Source organism: Phyllostomus hastatus, unplaced genomic scaffold, assembly GCF_019186645.2.
Source record: "Phyllostomus hastatus isolate PE091 unplaced genomic scaffold, TTU_PhHast_1.1 phas_contig_58, whole genome shotgun sequence".
NCBI classification, from domain to species: domain Eukaryota; kingdom Metazoa; phylum Chordata; class Mammalia; order Chiroptera; family Phyllostomidae; genus Phyllostomus; species Phyllostomus hastatus.
This window is the reverse complement of record NW_025333916.1, coordinates 32,934,254-32,958,413: the sequence shown is the minus strand read 5'-3', so window position 1 is coordinate 32,958,413 and position 24,160 is coordinate 32,934,254. Positions and strand designations below refer to the sequence as shown.

At 54.4% G+C, this 24,160-nt stretch overlaps 1 protein-coding gene across 4 annotated transcripts in view; it reads left to right on the top strand.

The window, feature by feature from the left end:
- Positions 1-5,445: 5,445 nt before the first annotated feature.
- SLC12A7 (solute carrier family 12 member 7) overlaps positions 5,446-24,160 on the top strand; it is an 84,491-nt gene continuing 65,776 nt past the window's right edge. For 2 of the 4 annotated variants that reach the window (XM_045847712.1, XM_045847711.1), the window contains exon 1: positions 5,446-5,628. In XM_045847712.1, the coding sequence (XP_045703668.1) occupies positions 5,499-5,628 (130 nt within the window). In that variant the 5' untranslated portion in view covers positions 5,446-5,498. Of the gene's footprint in view, positions 5,629-23,730; positions 23,777-24,160 lie in introns of those variants that run through there. The other 2 variants (XM_045847715.1, XM_045847717.1) reach the window with 2 other exon arrangements.

Genomic DNA, 24,160 nt, shown 5'->3' with positions numbered 1-24,160 from the left:
TCACGGGGCAGTGAGCGGCCAGGTGAAGCAGCGTTTGCAAACACGGTGAACATCGCCCCTCCGAGCCTGTCTCCTTCCTAAATGAAACTGCGAAGGTGTGAGAGTTCCCTGGCTCAGAGGGAGGGACACCCCAGCCAGGACCCCACGATCAGCACCATTTTCACCGTCCCCAGGACACAGCCACTGGCAACATTAAAAATACAGTTAAGAACAGAGGGGACTTTTTTTCTTAAAGATTTTATTATTTTTAGAGAGAGGGGAATCCAGGGAGAAAGAGAGGGAAAGAAACATGGATCAGTTGGTTGCCTCTCACGTGTTCCCAACCACAGACCTAGCCTGACTGGGATTGGAGTGGCAACCTTTTAGTCTACGAGACGATGCCCAGCCCACTGAGGCACACCAGTCAGGGCAAGGGGACTTTCATTTTGAAGGGACTCCAGTGTGAGGCCGCTCTAGAACTGCCCAAAGTCCTTCCCTCTGGTCCTCCACTGGAATGAGGTGTGGCCTCTGGCTCTCACAACAGGACATTGAATTTCTCACAGAGGCGACACTTGAAACCCAAGTGGGATCTGAGCCCCCAGGAAGGTCAAGGGTTTGTTGTTTGTGGGTGAGGGGGAGGATGGGTTTTATTAAAGAAGAGGGAACCTGATAATGTGCAGGTGAAACCCTCTGATGGCTGGGGTTGTGTTCACAGTAACACAGGTAGATGGGGTAAATGGGGAAGACGGGCAGGGCTGAGCCACAGGCAGGAAGGGCATTAGGTCAGAGGCCCATGGCATGGACCCCCAGCACATGGGCCTCCTCACTGTCCCCCACGGGGCCCATGGGCCAATGGCCTATGACACACAGCCCAGCCCCACTAGGGTTGAAGCTATAGGCTAGCTGGGCTAGATCAGCCTGCGTGGCTCAGGCCCTGGACCACACCTGTAACCCCATCTGTCCTCGGCTGACTATGGGGCCAGGGTTTAGGTTCAGAGAGCTGGTGCAAGGCTTCACATCACCCCAGACTTGTGTGTGTGTGTGTGTGCGCGTGTACACACACATGTAGATTGTCCTGCCTGGGGCGTCATCAAAAATGGCTCCAGCCCTGCCTGGTATGGCTCAGTGGATGGAATGCCAGCCTGTGAACCAAAGGGTCACTGGTTCAATTCCCAGTCAGGGCACATGCCTGGTTGCAGGCCAGGTCCCCAGTAGGGGGCGCATGAGAGGTAGCCACACATTGATGTTTCTCTCCTCTCCTACTTCTTCCTTTCACCTCTCTCTAAAAATAAAAAAATAAAATCTTTTTAAAAAATGGCTCCAAAGTGAGGGCTCCAGGCTCCAGGTTGTTAGTGTCCTTGCCGCCAGGGCATGGCATTGTTTGATGAGACCCAGAGTGCTCTGAAGTCTCCCTACCACCCGAACTTTCCACTCAGACTCAACAGCCAGCTGTGTGTTTCATGAACATGTGTCCCAGCGCCCCTCCTGGTGCATCACAGGGCGCTTACTGAGGAGGGGGCAGCTTTGGGCAGGTAGAGGGTCCTCTGGGCCACATGGACTGCAGCCCACAGGGGACCTCTTTGGCCTTAACCCTGTAGATGGCTCAGCATGTCAAGTGAGATAAGCCCAGGGCAGCACTCAAGCCCCTTGGAGTGACCACTGGGTGGTCAGGTCAGCATTGAGGACAGCGGGGGCTCCTGTACATGCCTGGTGTACACGCCTGCTTGTACCCATTCATGGGTATGCTGATTACATACTGACCCCCATGGACACCCAGAGCTTCCATCCCAATGCATGGACACACATGTACACAAGCACACACACACACATGTCCTCTGTTGGCCCTCTTCTTTCATCTAAATGACTCTGAAACAGTGACTTTTGGGGTCCATCTGAAGAGCCTGCACTTTGCCGTCACTGTAGCCTGGAGGCCTGGCCAGCGTTGCCCCTGGAAGTTAGACTTTGTGTGAGTGCCTTCCTAGGACGTTTACATCGTTAGGGTGGGCACTCTTCACATAGACTTTGAATTTTCCCAGGTGGAGACTCAGAAGGCTAGATGTTGCACGATGGATGTCACTTAGGGGACATGCTGCAGAGAAGGTCGGGAGAGAACCTGGCCACTGCTTCCAGGGGTGTGGAACAGGGGTGGTGATGGTGCTCGGTGTTCTGGGGCTCGAATTTGCCAGAAGCCATGGAACTCCACCAAGAGATGGTGACTCCTCGTGTTCCCAAGAGCGACCTCAGTTAACAGCGGTCAACAAGTGAATGATGTGTATACAGTTTAAAAAGTGGAGGATGGAAAAAGGTTTTCAGGGGAAGAGATTAAAACTATAACAACAGATTTTGTGGAAAATAATGACTTCGAGAGAATACCCAGAGTAAATCAGCCTAAGAGAGGAGGCCAAAGCTATTTTCAGAAGAAAATGTATAATCTTCAGTGTTTTCACTTACCGAGACATAGTGAGATCAGTTTTTTAAACTCAGCGTTCAGATCAAGATGGTAGAAAGGAAGGTTGAAAGAGGAGAAACAGTGAAGACAAAAGCAGAACTTAATGAATGGGAAAAAACAGGAGAGCAGGACTGATGGCCAACTCATTCCCTGCACCTGCACCCTCCCCACCTCATGGCTGTCTGCCTCAGGCCCCTCTGCGAACTTTCCTGGCGTCCCTGAGCTGCTCCCTGGGGGGCAGGCTGCGTTATTTTGTATTCACAGCCCTTCATCCTCTCATCTCCCTTTACCTGGCACATTGAGAGCTGACATGAACCAGGTGGCATTTTTCTGGTTTGAACATTTTAAAGAAGTAACAAGGTATTTTACATTGTTCTCAATTGCAAATGGATAGCAATGATCAGAGGCCACTTAGGTTCTCCAGGGTGAGGTCCTGTCCCTTCCTACCAGGACAGGCAGAGGGTTCTGAGGCACCCAGGGGCACTCACCAAGGACCTCTCAGGTTAGGTGATGCAACCACAGCCCACGTGGTGCCGTGCATCAAGCTGAGATTTAATGGCCAGGGGTTTCTTTGTGGCTCCAACTTCTGCGGATTTCTAGGGCAGCCATGTGCTGAGGGGAAGAGTGGGCAGACAGTCTGTTGCATTGAGGGTGTGGCTGGACCAATTAGGTTTGGGCATTTTAAAGGGAAAGCTGGACTCTCAGGGTGTCCTCTGGCAGGCACTAACCAGAGGGAAGAGAAGGCTTGAGAAAGAGCGGAGTGTGGGAACAGCCCTCAGCAGCTCCATTCCATGCCTGCCAGGTCAAGTCATCCACAGCTGCCTCCGGGACTTAGGGGTGGCTGCTGGCTAGTGGTGACCACCAGGGCCAGCGAGGGGAGGGCAGCAGTGCAGGAACACCCATGCCAGGCCCTTGGCCAGCACGACTCTTCGCGAGAAGACACCAGGACTGGTCCCATTCTGGTTCTGACCTTATAAGGAGCTCGACCAAGCATAGTATTTCATATTGCCCTGGAATTTCTAGAAAATTCCAAAACAAAAACAAAAAGGGGGCAAGAAAACAGAAGAGGTAAAAGCAACAAAGAAAGACAAAGCTATCATTCTTTATAGGTAAAATGATTCCCTTGCAAAACCTAAGAAGTTGAACTTGAAAAGGCAATTGAATAACACAATTTGAATTATGTGAGACGGCAGGTTACAAAAGAAACACACAAAGCCAGTGGTGTTTTATGGTTTTGTCCTTACATATCAGCATAGCTGCAAGATTCATTACAGGAGTAACAAAAAATGTGAATACGTATGAATTAACTTAATGAAAAGACCTGCAGGACCTGAATGAAGGATTCAGCACCATAAAGGTGTCAGTTCTCAGCTAATTTATTTATATAGATTGGATGCCACTCAATCAAAATGTAAATGTATTTGGGGGGAAACATTCCAAAATGATTCAAATGTTCATTTTGGGGTGATGATCAGTGCTCAAGAATGGCTAAGAAAATCTCGAAGAATGGGTGGCCAAAGGACAGTGCTGCCATTCCCATTTGTCACAGTCTAAGATCTGTGAAGGGGGCAAGAGGGGCTCCTGAGCACCCGGAAGAGCCCAAAAGTTTGTGCAGGAAGGAGAGGTGTGTGGCCAGCTGTTCCTACAGGTGTGAGAACTTGGATCCTGGTCCGCTTCCCTCCCGATGAATGAAGGTGGAGGGACATAATGAGAGGGTGGGTGCAAGAACAGAGTTCTCATCCTCCAGAATCACGAATCTTTTCTGTGTTTGTTGTGCCCCTAATTTCTAACCTCTCATTCTTCCTCACTAATGGAGCCCCCAAACATTAGTGGGCAACATTTCCCAGCCTTCCTCACTGGCGGATGTGGTCATATGACTAAGTTGTGGCTAATGGTTCAAGCAATGATGTTATGTGCAACTTCTGGGTTGGGCTCTTGGGAGGATAGCTCAGTTCCCTTTCCCTGGTTTCTCTCTCCACTACTGGAATATAAATAAGATGGCTGGACCAGAAGCAGCCATAATGGGCCATGAGGTGAATGAATGGAAGCCATACACTACTGACCACTGACCTCCTTTAAGTCATTGCTCAGATGTCATCTCCCCCTGGGTCCCTCTTAGACACCCCATTCACAATTTTAGCCTTCCTAGAAATGTTCTTCTTTGCTTCTTAATCAGAGCTCTTATCTGACTCCAGTCCAGAATGCATGCTTCAAGACGCAGGGATTTCTGCCCCCTCATGTCATCCACAGGGCCTGGCATAGCTAGTCACTAATAAGTATCCATTCAATGGGTGAATGTGCTAACCACGTTTCCTGTCTTAAAGTGCTATGTGAATAAATGTAAAGTGGCAACAATGGGATGGTGATATTAACCCGCTGCATGTGTTGTAGGAGCCCGTAAACTGAGTGACTTATTCTCCCCCAGGAGGGGCCCGTTTATTGGTTTCCATACGTCCTGACACCCAGTTTCACTTCCACCCTTCCTGCCCTCCACTTTCCTGGACATCCAACCCCCAGACTCCAGGGACTGGCTGCCTCCCCTTTCCATCTCTCCGGGATCCTTGGTACCCGCCCTCACGGGGCGTGGTCAGGGGGTCCCAGGCCAGTGCCCTGGGTCTGGGGGCGAAGCTGTCGGAGACCAGAGATCTCCGGTGCCCCATGGCAGCGCGACCCCTGAGGTGGTGCTACTCCGAAGGAACAGCACTGGCTTCTCCCGAGGTGGTGCTACTCCGAAGGAACAGGACTGGCTTCAGAATCAAGGATTCTGTGTCCAGCGGCGGACAAGGGATCCAGCGACGGTCGGCAACCAAATCCGCCCTATCTGCCAAGACGTCCCCTCCCCGGTGCCCGCGCCCGGGCAACGCTCCTGGCTACTCCCGGGACCCTGACCCCGAGAGTGCAGGCGACCGCCTCCTCCCCGCAGGCCGCGCCCCGCCCCGCCCCCACTCCGCCCCGCCCCTCCCTGCCCACCTCTGCTCCGCCCCTGCCCCGCCCTCCCCCACCTGCCCTCCCCGTTCGAGCCCCGCTCACGTCCTGCAGCCCTGGCGTCGCCCGGGGACCCGAGGCCAGTATGTCCCAGCGTTTCGTGGTGACCCCCGCGGTGGGCGGGGCGGAGAGTCCAGACCCTGCAACTACCCCGGAGCCGCTCTTGGTGGACGCGCTACCCATTCTGAACTACGGCCGTGAGCCGAGCCGCTACGGTACGTACAGCCAGACGCGGACGCCCCCTCGGGGGTGCGCGGGCGTCCGGAGGGTTGCCGGTGGCCTGGGTGGGAGAGCGGCTATAGCGCTGGCCTTGGCAACGGTCCGCGCTGGGCTGAGCCGGTGCGGTGCGTCCACAGCACTCTCCTCGGAGACTTGACAGCAGCAGGATCCCGGCGGGCGGTGTGTCCTGTCGCGGGGCCTAGAGGGAGATGCTAAGGCATTGTGTTTGGGGATTGGCCGGGGACAGCTTCTGGGCCCCCTGACTGGAGCGCAGAGCGTCTGTCCGGTTCACTGTCCGGGTTTGTGTAGGGGTGCGGCTCTCAGACCACGAAGGAAATGCCCTGCTGGGTTCCTTCTGTCTGGGTGTCGCAGCCCTTGCAAGGGTCAGTGAGGCCTCGGTTCAGGGCTGTGCTTTTACAGCATGTGCTGCCCTCTAATCAGCCGCCTGGTTTGTGCCGTTTCCTTCGGTGACCCCACCCGCCTTTAATCACTTTAATTAACCTCTACCTTCGTGTACCTTGTCTTGAGAACTCTGATTTGAAAGAATTGAGAGGTGTTGGCACCCACATTGGTGTCCCCTGCCCGGTCCCTATATGCGGGGGATGCATAGACAGTGTCCCTCCTGGCCACTCACTGCTCACACACGTGGCAGCCCACAGCCCTGGGCCAGGAGGGCGGGGACCTGGGAGGACAAGGCAAAGCCTGGGTTCGGCCAGCAAGGCACAGGAGCAGGGTTTGACTGAAGCTGAACGGCTGCTGGAGCCCTGCCCCTCCACGGCAGTCTCTCTCCATTTGTGGGGGTTTGCGGCCCTGGGAAGGGAGGCCGACCCCAGGGTTTGACCTCCCCCAGTCCTCTCCTGGGGCAGACTGCCCTTGGGCTCTCGCTTGCCCACAGGACCTCGGCTGCGGCAGGGCTGAGGCTGGTCCAAGCTACCTTCTGCCATGCCCAGTAGTCCCAGCCAGTCAGCTCTCCAGGTAGAAGGGTCTCCTGGCTGTCCCCCACCCTGGGGAAACAGTACATGCCAATGTCATGCATGTGCACTCGATGGGGGAGGGTGGCTGTAAGCGTGAGGACTGAGAGGGGCTGAGCTTCTAGAGGGTTGTTCAATAAGACCTCTCGCTGAGGTGCTGGGAAGTTCCTCAGCATCGCAGTGGCGTCTGAGTGGTGCCTCCCCACGTGAGCAGCGAGCTTCCCGTGGCTCGGATGTGCGTGAAGTGTGCTTGCCCATAGGCGTGTGCGTGTGTGTGTGCTGCAGACACCCGCTCGCTAGGACAGCGCCTTTGGCACAGACGTGGGATGTGTGTGTTGATCCAACTCTGCTCTGAGTTCTAAATCAGGTGTGAGTACGTGGACAGGACTCTTGTTACCTTGGCAGTGGCTCGTTCTCAGGTCATGCGCCCTCCCTGTCACCCTCTAACTCTTGGGCTCTAGGAGAGGTGTGCCTGGCACCTGCTGTGCCCTTGTGGTATCAACCCCAGAGCAGGGGGAACCCTCTCCACTGCTCCCCTCAAACCAGCTGTGACCCAAGCACAAGGCACTCTCTAGCTGGGGGCTAAGTCTTCTCCTGCTCCTGCTCCTGCTCCTGCTCACCCGGTAACACGGTCCTTTTGTTTTCCTCTGAACGGGTAGTTCTGCAATTATTGATTAGAGTAAATCAAAGAAACTAATGATTGCTTGGAGGTCGGGCAGGCCTCCAGCCTGTTCTGAGGGAAATGGCTTTGATGAAGAACTCAGCGGAAATTTCAGGCTGAGTGTGGGTGAGAACAAGAACCGCGCCTGGGAGCCTGCCAGGTGAACCCTTCCTGACTGCCGTCAGCGGCAGTGAGATGAGCTGTGCTTCGGGAGAGTGGAGCTAGGTCCATCCTCCCTCCCCAGGGGCCCCTAGGGCTGTGGTCCAGGCTCTGCACTGACCCCAGCCTGGGCTTGCCCAGCCCCCATGCTCTCCGCCCAGGACCTGGGGCCTCCATGGCCTTGGCCTCGCCTCTGGGCTGAAAGATGGCACTCCCAGGGGGCACCGCCCAATCATGGGGCCCTTCATCCAGCCGGAAGGGCTCAGCTCCCAGCACCCCAAGCAAGGACAAGGGCCTGGGTCCGCTGACCCTTCAGGTCTTCCTCTGGCTGCGTCCTCCTTGTGGGCCCCCCTGCCTCCCTGGCCCTTGTCACCTAGCATGCGGGACTGATCCCTGGGGAGAGGGTTTGGTGCCAGGAGACATGCTCAGGCCTCCATGCGCCTTTTTGCTCTCTCTCAGGCTGCTGAGATTTTCATCCTCGTGCCGGCGTGGACGGCATTGTACCACGGTCCTTGAGGAGACACTCAAAAGAGGGGGCTGTTGGGGCCAGGAGAACCCGCCTAACCCTAGAATTCCCCCACACACACACTCACCTCTTCTTGTGGGCTGCTGTCCAGGGGGCAGGTCCCCCTCCCTCCCTCCCCACCACCACCCTTGGGAACTAAAGAACCCAGGTGGGGACCGGCCACCCCAGCCATTCCCCGACCGCAGTCCTCAGGTGTGGGGACTGCTGAGCCTGGAGCCACCACCTGCCCCGCCACCCAGCTGGCCAGTGTTTGCCCACAGACCTTGGGCTCCATGGTGGGGGAGTCCTAGCCAGTGGTCAGTGAAATTATTTTGTGTTGCGCCCACTATATGGAAATAAAAGCCCTATTATTTGGTGTTCCATTTAAACAATGTAAACTGAGTTTTAAAAAGGAAACAGGCTTTATTGACACTTCTTGGTCCCAGCCAGGAAGTGGGGCATGGTGGGCACTGGTCTGGAATTGTCTTTTCACGTGCAGGTGTGTGGGGGGTGACTGAGGGGAATTTCTTATCCTTGGGGACACCCAGCCTTTCCACTCACTGGCTCCGAAGGCCATGCCCGAGTCGCTGTGGTGCCTCCTTCAGCAGCCAGCCTGGAGTGGGACTCGCAGAGTGTAGTCCCTCAACTTCGCTCTCAGACAAGCTGCCCGGGAGTGAGAGTGCCCGTGTGCAGGGAGAGGCTGCCGTGGTGGGGCCTCTGTTCTCGGGGACAGGACAGAAGCCCAGCTGCGTGTCCCCATCTCTGTGTCTCCTGGCTCAGTCGGCATTTCCTGAGGGCCCCCCCTCGAGCCCACAGCACCCACTGGCCACAACAGCACGCCACTGTGCCACGTTGAGTTAGCCCACCAAGGGCAGCCTGATCCCGTGCTGGGACGGGAGCGGCCTGTGCATCTCCGCCCACAGGGAATGAGAGATGCGCTCCAGATGTGACTGCCTGCCCCACCGCTCTCCCCGGCGTGGCTGCAGGAGGGGAGAGGCAGTGTGTGAGGGGACCATAGAGCCTTTCGTCTCACAGGAAAGGCCTGGCCATGTTGCCATGGAGCCGGAAATGTCTGGAAGGTTCCAGGTGAGTGAGGCTGAACCATTGCTCTCCTTTCGTCCCTGGTAAAGCGGTGCTGGTTGGAACCCCCAGTGCAGTCCCTTTGGTGGGATCATGAGAAGTGGTTCCAAATCCAGAATCAGGACATGAGATGGACGTGTTCCCCCCTCTGCCTGAGAGCAGAGTTCAGGGACAGGATCCAGCCTGGAAGGAGAGCCTGTACAGGGGGCCACCTTGAGGACAATGACATTTGGGGAGGGTCAAAGCCAGCTCCAGCACATGTGGGAGGAGACAGCCCAAGGAACACCTGCACACCCACCCCTTCTTCTCCCCTAAGCACCTCCCCCCAGGGCCACACCTCGGGTGGCAGCTTGGCTCTCCAGGGTCCAGACTCCCCTAGGCCACCTCTGTGTGTCTGTGGCCTGGGACGGGCTGCACCTGAAGCAGACTCTGTGGAAGATTCTGGATGTGAGGAGGGTAGTGGAGTGGCCTGTCACTTTCACAGGGGCTGTCTGGGAGGGAAACATCCTCCAGGGCTGAGAGGGACCTCAGGAGGACAAAGGCATTGGAACGAGAGGACCGAGGATGAGACAGCCTATCCATCTAGGCAGCGGGAACAGGAGCCCAGGGGTCTGGTTAGGCTCCACCCATGGTGCCCGCAGCTGCCCTGGGAGGAGGGAGGGAGTGGAGCAGACACGAAGATGGGGTGGAGTGAGGGGCCAGAGGGTAAGCTGGCTCCTCAGGTCACCCTGTGTGACAGGCTCTCCCAGACAGCTTACCTCCCACCCCTGCCCAGACAGTGCATCTGTGCTTGTTACACGACCTTGTGCATCCGTCATCACTATCATTCATGGTGTTGGTCTTCGGTTTCTGCTTAAAAAAGTTTCAGGGATCCCTGGCCAGGTAGCTTAGTTGGTTAGAGCATTGGCCCAATATACCAAGGTTGCAGGTTCAATCCCCCATCAGGGCACATACAGGAATCAACCAATTAATGCATAAATAAGTGGTACAACAAATCAGTCCTGGCTAGTGTGGCTCAGGGGATTGTGTGCCGGCCTGCGAATCAAAGGATCGCTGGTTCGATTCCCAGCTGGGGCACATGCCGGGGTTGCAGGCCAGGTCCCCAGTTGGGGGTGCACGAGAGGCAACCACACATTGATGTTTCTCTCTTTCTCTTTCTCCCTCCTTTTCCCTCTCTCTAAAAAGAAATAAATATAATCTTTTTAAAAACGTTTTAAGGACAAGCCCCATTTCCCAGGCTGAATGGGATGCTTTTCATCAGGACCCAGGCTGGTGCCAGTTCCCTCTTGGCTGACTAACACCCAAGGTGGAGGCGACAGACGGCTCTGGTGTCGACCCCCCGCCCCCTGCATGCTGGGCAGACTCTGTTTCCTTTCCCTTAAATATTTTATGGAGCATGGCGCGTGTTAATCTGTAAGCCGCCTCTGGGTCTCAGGGAGCAGTGCTTCTGTCCAGAACGCCCCAGGGTTTGGTCACTCTAATCCTGAAGAATTCTCGCCTTGGTGATATCTAACTTGGCTTAAAAAGAAAACACTCAAAAGCACAGCCATCGTTTCTCTTCTTTGCTTCCTGATATTCAGCTTGGCTTCTTTTCCCCTGGGAGGTTGTCATGGGTTTTGAGGCACCAGCTTCCTTTATACATCAAAATTTTCTTTACATGAAGGCGTTACCATCAAAAGAGGGAATCACAGCTCAGTCTCAAAGAGTGTGAGTCGGGGTCTGCACAGTGGGGTTGGCCTCTCCAGCCTCTGTGCAGAGACCCCCGCATACAGAGGCTCCTGGGGTCCCCAGTCCTAGCTGCTCATCCCCACAGAGGTCAGTTCACACAGGTGACAAGCATGAGAACGTCTGGTTCAGGTGGCCACACAAACATACTTAACCCACTGGGAGGCTGTGATGGCAGGCCTAGGCCCCCAGGGGGGATATGCTTGAAACAACCCTCCCACTGCCCTGAGGGTGGTGCCTGCCTGGGGCCCTGGCTGTCCTGCCCTCACAGCCTCCACCCGGGCCTCTGTCCCGTGGGCTGTGGCTGGGGTTCTGCACCTGTGTCTGTGGATGTTGGCCACTACACCAATATGTGGGGTCGGGAGCAGTAAAAGGTAACTGCAAGCATAGGTTTAAAAAATGCAAGCCAAAGGACACTATGAAAAGATACCCACAGAATGGGAGAAAATATTTGCAAATCACATCTGACAAGAGATTAATATCCAGAATATATAAAGAGCTCCTATAACAACTTAACAACAAACCAAACCAATTACACATGGGCAAAGGACTTGCATAGACATTTTTAAAAATTAAATTTATTAAGGTGATGCTGGTTAATCAGATTACATAAGTTTCAGGCGCACAGTTCTACGATCCATCACCTGTACATTCCATTGCTTGTTCAGCACATAAAGGCCAATCTCCTTCGTCACTATGTTTGACCCCCCCTTACTCTCTTCACCCTTCCTCCAGCCCCCTTCCCCTCCAGTAACCTTCAGACTGCTGTCTGCATCTGAGTCTGTTTGTTCATCGGTTGCTCTCTGTTTTATATCCTACATACAAGTGAAATCATTTGGTTCTTGTCCTTTTCCATCTGACTTAGTTCACATAGGATGGTACTCTCAAGAGGCATCCATGTTGATGCAAATGTCAGTGTTTCATCCTCTCTTAGGACTCAGTAGTATTCCCTTGTATACATGCACTATCGTTTCTTTATCCAGTTGTCAGTCAAAGGACACTCTGGTTGTTTCCATGCCTTGGCTACCCTGAATAATGCTGTGATGAGCATAAGGGTGCATATATCTTTACAAATAAATGCTTTCAAGTTTGTGGGGTAGATCACCAGAAGAGGGATTACTGGGTCCTGGGTAGCTCTCAAATAGATGTCTTTCCAAAGAAGATGTACAGATGGGCAATGAGCACATGGAAAGATGCTCACCATTACTGATCACTAGGGAAATGCAACCAAAACCACAATAAGATAGTGCTTTACCCCTCGTGTCAATGACTATCATAAAAAAAGTAGAAAATAACGAATGTCAGAAGGGTGTGGAGAAAGTAGAACTGTTGCACACTGATGATAGAAATGCAGAATGGCCCAGCCGCTGTGGAAAACAAGAGGTTCCTAAAATATTAAATGTAGATTTGCCATATGATTCAGCAATTCTATTCCTTGGTGTTTACCCAAAGGAATTGAAAGCAGGGTCATAAAGAGACATTTGTGCACCCATGTTCCTAGCAGCATTATTCACAATAGCCAAAAAAGTGGAAATAACACAAAAGTCTATCAACAGAAGAATGAATAAAGAGGATGGGGTCCAGGACTTCTGGTCAAGATGGAGGTGCAGGTAAATGTGCTTCACTTCCTCACACAACCACAGAAAGAATTACAACTAGACCTCAAAACAAATAACGTCAAGTGCCATCTGAAAATCGAGCTGTGTGGAAGTGCAACAACCAAGGATTTAAAGAAGCCACATTCATCCAGATGGGTGGAAGGGGTGGAGACGTGGAAACAGGACAAGAGGCAAGGAGACACAGTGTGGCATGGAGAGGTGGTGAAGGCAGCAGCATGGGTGGTCCCGCATTCACATGTGGTGGATAAGGATCAGGAGGGATCCTTTGGGAGCAGGTAATCCCAGCCCCAGGCCAGACCACACAGCCCAGGGTTCCAGTGCCAGGAAGATAAATCCTTGTAACTTCTGGCTGTAAAAACCAGTGGAGGTTGGAGTGGTGGAAGAAACTGCAAGATTTTTAGGAGAGTCCACTTGAAGGGCCTGCATGGACTTAAAACATATGCCAACCCACCCCTCTGGGATTCAGCACCAGGGAAAGCGCTAGAAGGGCTCCAGTCATACAAGGCGAGTGCCAGGCAAACCTCCAGAAGAGAAGCCAGGAAGCAGAGTTGTCCACTGTCTGAGCTGCGCCCCCCACCTGACACAGAACCACAAAGCAGTGAAACGAGTTGCCTCACCTTGGTGATCACCTAAGGCTCACCCCACACAATTTACAGATGCCTTTCCTACAGTAGGCCACACCACTAAGACAGGGAGTCAAAGCAGCTCTACCTAATACACAGAAACACACAAGGAAGCTGCCAAATTGAGAAAACAAAGAACTATGGCCCAAATGAAAGAACTGAACAAAACCCAAGAAAAAGAACTAAGCAAAATGGAGATAACCACCCTATCAGATGCAGAGCTCAAAACACCAGTGATCAGGATGCTCAAAGAACTCACTGAGTGTGGCAACCAACATCAAGGAAGAAATGAGGTTACACTAAGTGAAATTTTTAAAAATCTACAGGAAACCAGCAATGAAGGGGAGGAAGCTTGGATTTAAATCAATGATTTGGAACTTAAGAAATACACTTCAACCAGAACAGAAATAAGAAATAAGAATTCAAAAAAACAAGGATAGTATAAAGTGCCTCTGGGACATCTCCAAACATACCAATATCTGGATCATAGGGGTTCCAGAAGGAGAAGAGGAAGAGCAAGAAATTGAAAACTTATTTGAAAAAAATAATGAAAGAAAACTTCTCTAATTTGGTGAAGGAAATAGACATACAAGCCCAGGAAGCACAGAAAGTCCCAAACAAGTTGGACCCAAAGAGGATCACACCTAGACACATCATAATTAAAATGCCAAAGCTTAATGATAAAGAGAGAATCTTAAAAGCAGCAAGAAAAAAGCAGAGAGTTACCTACAAAGGAGTTCCCGTAGACTATCAGCTGATTTCTCAAAAGAAACTTTTCAGGCAAGAAGGGACTGGAAAGACGTAGTCAAAGGGATGAAAAGCAAGAACCTACAACCTAGATTACTCTATCCAGCAAAGCTATCATTTAGAATGAAAGGGCAGATAAAGTGCTTTCCAGACAAGGTAAAGCTAAAAGAGTTCATCATCACCAAGCCATTATTACATGAAATGTTAAAGGGACTTATTTTTAAAAAGATCAAAACTATGAACATTAAAATGGCAATAAATTCACAACTGTCAACAACTGAATCTAAAAAAAAACCAAACTAAGCAAACAATCAGAAGGGGAACAGAATCATAGATATGCAGATCATTTGGAGGGATATGGGCAGGAAGGTGGAAAGGGGAGAATGGGGGGAAAGTGCAGGGATTAAGAAGCATAATTGGTAGGAACAAAATACACTGGGGAGAACAGTGTAGGAAATGGAGAAGCCGAACAACTTATATGCACAACCCATGGACATGAACTAAGGGAGGGATTGCTAGAGGGAAGGGTGGTGCTGGGCAGAGGGGAGCAAAGGGAGGGGGCGGAATTGAGACAACTGTAATAGCCTAATCAATAAAACATATTTTCTAAAAAAGAAGATGTGGTCCATCCATACAATGGAATATTACCCAGACTTAAAAAGGAAGGGCTTTCTAACATATGCTGCAGTGTGAGGGACCCTTGATGATATTATGCTGAGTGAAATAAGCCAATCACAAAAAGATCAGTACTGAATGATTCTACTCATACAAGGTCCCCAGAGGAGTCAGATTCATAGAGATTAAAAGAAGAAGAGTGTGTGCCAAGGGCAGGGGGAGGGGGATGGGAGTTAGTGTTTAATGGGGCAGAGGTTCAGTTTGGGAAGATGAAAAAGTTCTGGAGATGATGGAAGTGACGGCTGCACAGTGATGTGACTGTGCTTAATGCCACTTAACTGTACACTGACAACGGCTTAAATGCTGAGTTTTATGTTATATATATGTATTTTTATCACGATACAAAAAATACAAAAAAAAAAAAGAAAAGCAAACAGGAGAGAATGACCAAGAAGGAACTAAATCCCGCCCCCACCCTGCCTGCCCCTGCTGGAGAACCCCATCTCTGGTTTTCCGGGAGGAAGCCAGTTTGATTAAATCAATTCTCGCCATGCAGGGCTCTCCCAGGAGTAGGTCCTTTTTCATCTAAATTGCTCTCTGCGAGGTGTAAGTTCAGGCCTCTTACAGGAGATATTTTTGTCCGGGAACCTTCCTGTTTCAAATCATACCCTGTGTGACCCCTTCCGGGCTGGTCCTTCGGGGAAAGGGGGGCTTCTGACTGGCTTCCTGTGTGTAGATTCTGGGAAGGGGGCTGCAGACCTGGTACAGCCCCTGCTCACACTGCTTCCCTCAAAGAAACTTCTGAGTTTCTCCCCCCTGGACAAAGAGAGAGCGGCAGCCTCAACCACCCAGCCAGGCATGGGGGAAGAGGTGGCCCTAAGTCCTCCTGCCCACTCAGGCCCTCTCCTTCCTGGACATGCACCGGCTGTCTTGGTGCCCAGGGCCAGCCTCAGCAAAATGCACAGACCACATGTCCTGGCTGCTGGGCCTGCAGCCCCTGCCTCACCTTAACCGCCACTGCCCTTTCCCAGACACCTCAGAGTGCGGACAAGCTCTCCTGTCCGAAGAAGCGACTGGGCTAGGCACTCTCAGGGGGCCTCGCCAGCCTCACCAGCCTTCCAGGTCCTTCCTTGTTCTGTCTTAGCATGAGTGGCTTGTCCCCAGAAAGGGGAAGATGGCTGTTGCCTGTACTTGCTCCCTCAGAAGGCAGCAAATGTGGTTTTTTTGCTTGGAACTGTTCAGAGTTGTCCTTGGAGGTACTGAGATCCCAGCTTTGTGCCCAAGGAGGGGCCTGTGCACCACACACAAGGCAAGACTGGTCATGATGGTCCCTTTGGACATGCTGCGTCCTGGCTGCAGGAAAGGGAGTGTGCATGTGTGCGCACACATGTGTGTGCATGCATGCATGCGATGTTTCTCCCACCGTAGTAGAGCTGCCGCCCACCTCATCCTCATTTTGGACAGTTTGCAAAGCAATGCCACATCATTATACCATTCACGTCTGTGACTGTCCAGTGAGCAATGGACAAGGCATTCAGCCCATCAAGAGCTGGGCAGACCTGGTCCTTGGCCCTTGCTGAGCATGAGGCAGCCAGAGCCTATCTGGTAGCAGTCTGGGTCATGACATCACCCCCATGGTGGGAGGGTGCTGCATGAATTGGTTTGTCGCTCAGTGTAAAATTCCCTCAAAGCAATGCCAGAGTGGTGATGCTCGATGCAGACACTTGAGAGAAGGTGGGAAGTGCAGTCTTTGGGGCCCCAGAGAAACAGGCCCAACAGGATGTGTGTACACGTAGAGAGTAATTGACTCACGAGACTGAATCCCAAATTTGCAGGGTAGCCAGTGGGCCAGAGATCCAGGGAAGAGTGACAGTTTAGACCACAGCCAGCTAATGGCGGGATTCCTTCTGCTCCATGAGGCCTTCAACTGATTGCATGAAACCCACCCAGCTTAGGGAGGACAATCTGCTTTCTTTAAAACCCACCAATTTAAATGTTAATCTCACCCCAAAAAATGCCTTCCTAGAAACCCAGAAAAATGCTTGACCCAATATTTGGGCAGACTTCCAACCTCCAGGACTGAGACAATAAATTTTGGTTGTTTAGACCTCCCTGTCTGTGGTGCCAGTTGTGCAAGAGCTGACTGAGATAAACTGTCCAATCGTTGCAACTGTGGGCTCCCCGGGGCCCCCAGGTGGGCCTGTCTCAGCTCAGCCTCCTCGGTGGCCATGGCCACAGCTCTGCTCTGTCCTGAACCCCCAGCTGACTCCCTATGAACAGCCTCCCCAACGTGGTCCTCCATGAGGTCATTTGGAGCTGTCACATGCCTCCTCCAGCCAGGTGCTCCTGGACGGCTTACCTGGACCAAGGCTCCCTCCCTGGTAGCCACCTCCCTCAGGGTCCATGCTCTCCCCCCACCCTGGCCACCTGAGCCCTCCCTCGAGGCCTGGGTTCCTCGTTGCATCTCGTTGCCTAGAGACTGTAGCGCTTCTGTCCCCCTGGACTAGCCTCTCCTGTTGCTTCTCATGTCCTAAGTCCTTCCTTGTTTCACTGTCCCAGCTTTAATAAGTATATCCTCGCAGTCACCTGGACTTGTGCTGTGAAATCCCTCCACACGAAGTCAAGCACCCACACACTACAGCTGGCCCTCGGCAGACCCGCTCAGGGCCAGGCCCCTGTCCACTAACACTTGCCGAGGGCCACATTCTTCTGAGTTTGGACCTGAATTCCGTTTCAGTTTTGAGGTTTGTAGTTATGCCCACGCCCCAACCCCTGGATCCTGTGAATGGGGCCTAATTTGGAAAAAAGCTCTTTGTAAATGTGATTAAGGATCAGAAGATGAAGAGATCATCCTGGGTTATCCGGGTGGCCTGGAATCCGTGGGCAAATATCCTTGTAAGGGACACAGAAGGGAACAGGCACATGGGGGAGGCCATCTGAAGACAGAGGCAGAGACTGGAGTGATGCCGCACAAGCCCAGGAGCTGGAAAAGGTGGGCAGGACCCTCCCCTGGAGCCTGCGAAGGGAACGTGGCCCTGGGATGCCTTGATCTCATACTTCTAGCTCCAGAGCTATGAGAGCACGCATTTCTGTGTTAAGCACTGTTTGTGGCCCTGGGCACAGCAGCTCTCCAAGTTGGTGCTCAGAGAGGCTGGGCGGACTTGCCTAGGAGGGGTTCCTGGAGTGCTGGGGGTCCTGAGGGTGGGAGTGGGTATGGAAAGAGAACAGACACACCCCCACTTCAGCTTCACCCGTCAGCCCCCCCATCATGTGGCATCATGACTGCCATCAGGGACTCTAGCATGTGCTGCTGCCCTGGGCACCCGGGTGGGCCCCACAGGGCAGCACCACCACTGTCTGTGTCTACAGGAACAGAGGGGGTGCCTGGGGGAGCAGCCCCCAGCCCATTCTGGGGCACAGACCCTGTAGCCAGGAGCCCAGGGCCTCCTGGGGTGGTCCCAGGAGGAGAGTGGACCTCAGCAGGAGGATGACCACTGTGTCCTGGAGCCTGTGGATGGTGGAGAGAGTGGGACTGACGGGCGACCAAAGGAGCCAAGGAGGCTGGGACCTGAGCCAAAAATCAGCGCTTGGAGCAGACCTGGCTCCAAAGTGCAGCTCTGCCGGCAGCTGAGTCACCTGAAGGCGGCTCTCCCAGGAAGAGTGGCGCAGGGCAGTGCCATTCTCCACCCTCCAGGGCCTGAGAAGCAGCCTCGAAGGAGAGACCCCACCCGCTCCGACCCCTTCTGGGTTTCCTGCACAGAGCCGAGGCAGGGGTCCCACAAAGTGCCGGAGCACAGGGCCTGGGGTGCTGCACGTGCGTGCGGCACGTGTGCGTGAGCGTGTCGGTGACTCTCACAAAAGCTAAGGCATCCCCTGGAGTCCAGAATGGGACGCCTCCCTGGGCCCTGGGCCCTGGGCCCCACCTGCACTTTGTCCCCTGAGCCCTTTGAGCTTTGCTTACATTCGGTAACAGACTTTCCTTGGAAGCCGGGTTGTGACTTTAAAACCCGGCAGAGGGTTAATGTTGACGTGCTGACAGTGAGGGCAGGGCATGGAGCCTCAGAGCAGGGAGGAGGGCGCAAACACGTGCATGCAGAGCGGGGCAAGCAGGCCCGGGACCAGCGGCCGGTCAATGGAACGGGTCTACAAGCGGCCGTGGCCATCTTCCCAAAGGGCAAAGTGTTCCTCCTTCTCCTGCACTTGTATTGGGAGACAGAGGATCCTGTTGGTCTCCTCCAAGCATTATTCTTTCAGTTGAATGTTGGTGCTCCTGGCAGGTGGGCACTTTTACCTTCAGATTGGGCCCGTGGGGCTGGCTGTGGACAAACCCTCCCATTGGGTGACACCCTGAACACAAACCCCTTGGACTAATGACAATGCGAATGAGAAATGTCCTGGCACCGTTCAGATCTCGATGTGGTGCTGCCACCCCGTCAGTCCTGACTGTGGGTTCTGACAATATGCTGGAGTGAGCAGGAAGGACCTCGGCCACTGGAGTGAGCAGGAAGGACCTCGGCCACAAAGGCCACTCCAGGGAAGACATGCCCTCAGCTGCCCGCTTGTCCAGCCCGAGGACGGCAGTGCTGATTCCCAGACAGAGCTGTGGAGGGGAACGAAGGCCTCCCAGTGTGAACGGGCAGAGCTGGCTGTGGCAGGGTCAGCCATCACTCTGTGTGGTGGAGACTCCGGGGCAGGTAGACAAGAGCGAGAGTGTCACAGTGGAGCAAAGGGGGCCATGAGCCTAGGGAGGCAGGACGCAGGAGCTGGAAGGGGGCATCCTATGTGGATGATTGGGGAGCATTTGCTTTCTGTGGCTGGTCCTGAGTGAAGGGGGGTGGTTGTTTTGAGAGTCTTGACCAGTCTTGACCCCCTGGGCCCATTGCTGCTAAGGCTGGGGTTGGGCTGCCGGGCTGCCGGTGCAAGGTCTCAAGGCAGGGTCCTGTGCCATCTGTGGTCTGGCTGCTGGCTGCTGTTCACTCCGTGTCTCAGGGCACCGATGATGGGGCTCCCTGGGGACCGGCTCCACATCGTTCGGTGTGGTTTGTTCTCAGGTTGGCAGGGGGGAGCGTGCGTGGCTCCCCCAGCGGGGGGGCTGGAGGATGGGAACCCCACAGGAGGTGGTGGCCTCCAAGTGACCAGTGAAAAGTTGTAGGTCATGCTCTGCGGGGGCATGGTATGGCACTGGGGGGCACTGCGGAGCACTGTGGGGAGCATGGTGTGACAAGCCTGGGTACTGTGGAGCTCTGTGGGGAGCCCTGTGGGGTGCTGTTTGGGGAACTGTGGGGACACTGTGTGGCGTTGTGAGGCACTGCGGGGGAAGCATCAGGATCGTGGGGTTCTACCCCACCCCCGCTGGAGGGCAGGGCCCAGGGCTTCTGGCCTCCAGATGGTTTTGGGGTGAGTAACAGGATGACCAGTAGGGGGCAGTGGAGGACTGTGACAAAAACATTGGTGTGGGCTTGAAAAATCAAACCGGTGTCTGGTGCCTAAGCTCTGTTTCCAGGCTGTTCTATGAGAGGACCTGGTCCTTTGGCCAAGCCTGGGGCCTTGTCTATCAATCTAGACCCTGTCAGGAGGCCACAGCCAGGGGGTGAGGGGGGGAGGGATTCCAGAAGGTTCCAGCCTAACCTTGCAGCCCTTGCTCAGAGACCCTCAGACACTCTCCCCATCCCACCACCACCCCCAACACCAGCTTGGCTCTGGGGTGTCTTTCCCCTACCCCCACCCCCACCCCAGGGCCCTAGGCCTGCACAGACCCCCAGACCACCCTCCCGATCAGATTCCTTCCTGTGCCCTTGGGCTGCTCCCCGCTGCCCCAGTGCCCGCAGCTCCTACCACCCAGCTCCCCGGGCTGCCCACCTCTGACTGGACTGCTGCTGCTTTTAATGCAAGGAGACAGCCTGGGTCCTTCCGAGTTCTGCCTCCCCTTCTGCCTGCTGGGCCTTGTCCCTCCTTTTCCCTCCTCCTGTCACCGGATGGCCTTCCTCCTCCACTTCCCTGCTGGTTTCCCTGAAAGGCCTGCCCCTGGTCTGTCCCTCACCCTTCTAGTGTGTCAGGGGGAAAGATGGAAGCTTCTCCCCCTCCCCCACGAGCCTGACTAAGGGGGGCGTCAGGCAGGAGGCTGGGGCAGGTTTGCCCTGCTGCACACCCCCCATGTCTGATCCTGGCGGGCGGGGTGTGCAGCCTTTCTCTGCCTCACTTCAGGTCCAGGGAGGGCGAAGACCGTCCTTCCACACCCTGCCCGTGTGTAAACAGTCCTCTGCCACTCATTGGGGCCCAGGCCCCCATGAGGTTGCCCCTGACGCCTCGAAGGCTGCTCAGGTGAGGTGGGCGTGCCCTGCCCAGGACACTGGGCACGAGGGCACCTCCCTGCAACCATGCTCAGGGGGCACCTGCCCAGCACACGGCCAAAACAAGTGCTGAGGCTTCTGGCAGATTCTAGGTGGTTCTGGAGCTGCCACCATTGGCCACCTTGATGGGGGAGCTGGCAGCAGAGCTGTTGCCACTGCAGCTAAGCCTCCTGTCACCAAACAAGGACAATTTTAGGTGATTTTCAGCATTTTTTTTCTGAACCACACCCAGAAATACAATCATGGAGGTAACGTTAGAAGTTTCTTTAGTTTTTTAACTTTCTTTTTCAGGGGAAAATGGAGACACGTGCCCTGGGCTGGCCTGGCAGGCACGTCCCTCCCTCGTGGTCTGACCCCAGGCCCCCAGGCTCCGGGCCGGGATCGGGTTCTCGCCCTCTGACGACAGTGAGGCACTGTCCTTTTGAATCACCAGCTTTGGGCAGGGAACAATGCTGTGCCTTGGAAGCAGCCCGTGTATTTGTGAATGTAACCCCATCTGAAATCTTTTATTTTCTTCCTGTTTAATCGTGGCAGCGGTGCCCACAGTTGAGGCTGTAATTTTCCTCCTGAGACGGTGTTGACTATCGGCGACTCCTGGGTGTTCTCATGTTCATTCATGGGAGGCTGTGGAGGCTCTGCCCGGCCCCTCCTGAAGGCTGGTGGCTTGGTGTCCCAGCGGCCTGCTGCACCGCACCCCCCGGAGCCCAGGGGGCTCCGTGCCCTCTCTCTGTCTGAGCCTCGGTGCACAGCCTGGAGGACTACAGGGCAGGGTGTGGGGACCTGGCTCCGCACCACACACCAGGAGGAGGCTTGGAACTTCCTCCAGCCTCCTGAGCCTGGGGTCTCAGGCAGACCCCACATGACTCCCAGGGGCACTCCTGGGGCCCTCTTACCACCCCGTGCCTGAGAGGGTGCTCCGTGAGACCCTACCCTTTGGGGAGGAGAGGGGATGGGTGTCACCCACTCCAGCTTTCGCAGTTTGGGGATACGAGCCACAGCACAAACCAGCAGCCTCCTCCACCCTCGCCTGTCTTGGAGCTGTACGGGCCTTTTAAATTCATGTTTCAGTTGTGGTAAAATACACACAACACAAAATTTACCATCTCACTTTCTTTTGTGTGACAGTAAGTGCATTCACAGCGCTGTGCAGCCATCACCACCACCCTTCCCAAGAGCTTGTTACCTCTCCCAGCTGGTACTCTGTCCCCATGAAACACTGACTTCCTGTCTGGCTTCAACCTCCAGGCCTTGGAGCCTTGGGAGAGCCTGGGTCACGGGAACAGGGTGAGCTAATGTTTGCGGGCACTTTCCTTGTCGGTGCTGACGGGTTTTACCGGGGAGCTGCAGTCCTGCTGGGCCGTCTCCACGCTTTCTGCAAGCTGTGCAAGCCTCACAGACCTCGGCAGGCCTGCCCCTGCTGCTGCTCCTTCCATCCCTCGGGTGCCCTCGTCCACCACCAGAGCATGAGTGAATCAGGAGCTTAGCTGGAAGTAAATGTGAAAGATTTGTTCAAGCGTCTTAGGATTTGCAGATCTTAAGCATAACTAGGCACACCCAGAGTGTTCCAAAAAAGAAGGAAAAGATAAGTGTTCTTTTTTTTAATGTGTTTGATTTTAGAGAGAAGGGAGAGAAAGAAAGAAATATCGGTTGCCTCCCTTACACACCTTGGCCAGGGATTAAACCCACAACCTAGATATGTCCCCTGACCCAGAATCAAACCCCCAACCTTTTGGTGTATGGGAGGACACTCCAACCAACCGAGCCACACTGGGGCAAGCGGAAGGTCCTTATAGTAAAGAGCACACTCTTGCGAAGCATCAGTCCTGCATTCTTAATCTCCTGACGGATCTGAGAAGGTAATCCTCTAGATCATGGGTCCTCAACCTCTGCGCTGTGGGCCCCTACTGGTGCATGGCCCGCTAGGAACTGGGCCGCACAGCAGGAGGTGAGAGGCAGGAGGATCAAGGGAAGCTTCGCTGCTTTATCACCTAAGCTCCGCCTCCTGCCCCCCCCCCATCCCACCCACTTCCGTGGAAAAGGGTCTTCCACAAAACAGTCCCTGGTGCCAGAAAGGTTGGGGACCGCTGCTGTGGATGGTGGTGTGGGTAATGGCCGTCAGACGGACTGGGTGGGTCTGGATGCGGGCTGTTAGGCAATCCGGACACAGGCCCGTTCTTTCCTTAGTCCCTCGGGGGGTAATTAGAGGGTTATCTGCAGGCTTGATGTGTATCGGGCGTTGACTTAGGGCTGGGAAGGTTAAGTTCCCAGACTGGTTAAAACAAGAATTGTTTCCTCACACCTCAACCCGGGTGACTTGAGCGATTCAGCAGCTTGACTACAGTGCCTCCATTTTATTTTCTCACTCTTCCCTCACCCTTGACCCTCCGGAAACACCCCCGATACATTTAGCAGACACCGTCCTGCTTGCCTGTGGGCGGCACCCGCATTTCCACAGTCCCTTCACACCTCACACGTCCTTCCCCTGGCGTCTCTCTCCCCAAAGGCAGGGGCCGCTCCCTGGGATGCAGGGAACATTCCAGACGCTCATTGGGGATCAATGCCCAATATTCACCCTCTGGTCTCGTCCAGAGGCCTCACATCCCCCTGAGTGAGCGCATCTCACTGAGTGGGTGTGTCTGTCTGGGGTGACATTTTTCTGTGCATGTTAGAGTCCCCTGCCCCTGGGCCTGAGCAGTGGGGTTCACCTTTGTGTCCCTCAGAAAAACATGGGGCCCCCAGAGCGGGCCCCCACCCTGCCTGTCAGCTGGTGTGAGATGTGGCCTCAGAGCCTGGCTGCAGCTGTATTTGCCCAGGTGGGGGTGTTTACTCTCCAAACACTTCCAGACCTGCCTGGTGCCACCCAGGCTCTCTTGGGAGTGTCCCGGCTGGACTCGGAGTCTCTGCTCTTTCAGAGGCAAGAGGCATGGCTTTCCCTGCAGCAGCAAGGGGCCCCTGCTGGACATGTCTGCTCTGTGTCCCTTCCTCCTGGAATGGCCTGGTCATGTCTGTGGCCCCTTGCAGGTGGCCCCTGGGGAGGTGCCCTTGATGTTCAGGACACATGGCCATACCCAGGAAGGACAGAACCTTGGGTGAGAACTTGACCAAGGGTCAGCAGGGTGTGGGTAGGTGGGGAAGGACTGTTTGTGGCCATCAGACCTGGAACTTTAAGGGGGCCCTCCTGTGCCCTGCAGAGGGCAGCAGGGTGCGAGTGGGCACTTGGAAAGAAAGAATAGTTTGTTCTTTCTTTTGAATTGGCCAGAAAGGGCAGTGGGGTTAAGGTGAGGGGGTGGAACCCAGGGTGACTGAAGTGCCAGCCTTTGTGGGTGGGTGGAGGGAGGTGGTCTGGCCTCTGTGCCGGGGTGGGGCCAGATTGGCGTCTGCACCAATTGGTGTCTGCGTGAGCAGGGTGCCTCAGGGCGCAGGCAGGCAGAGCCTGTGTGGTGACCGCTCCAGGTCCTGGGCCGCTCCAGGCC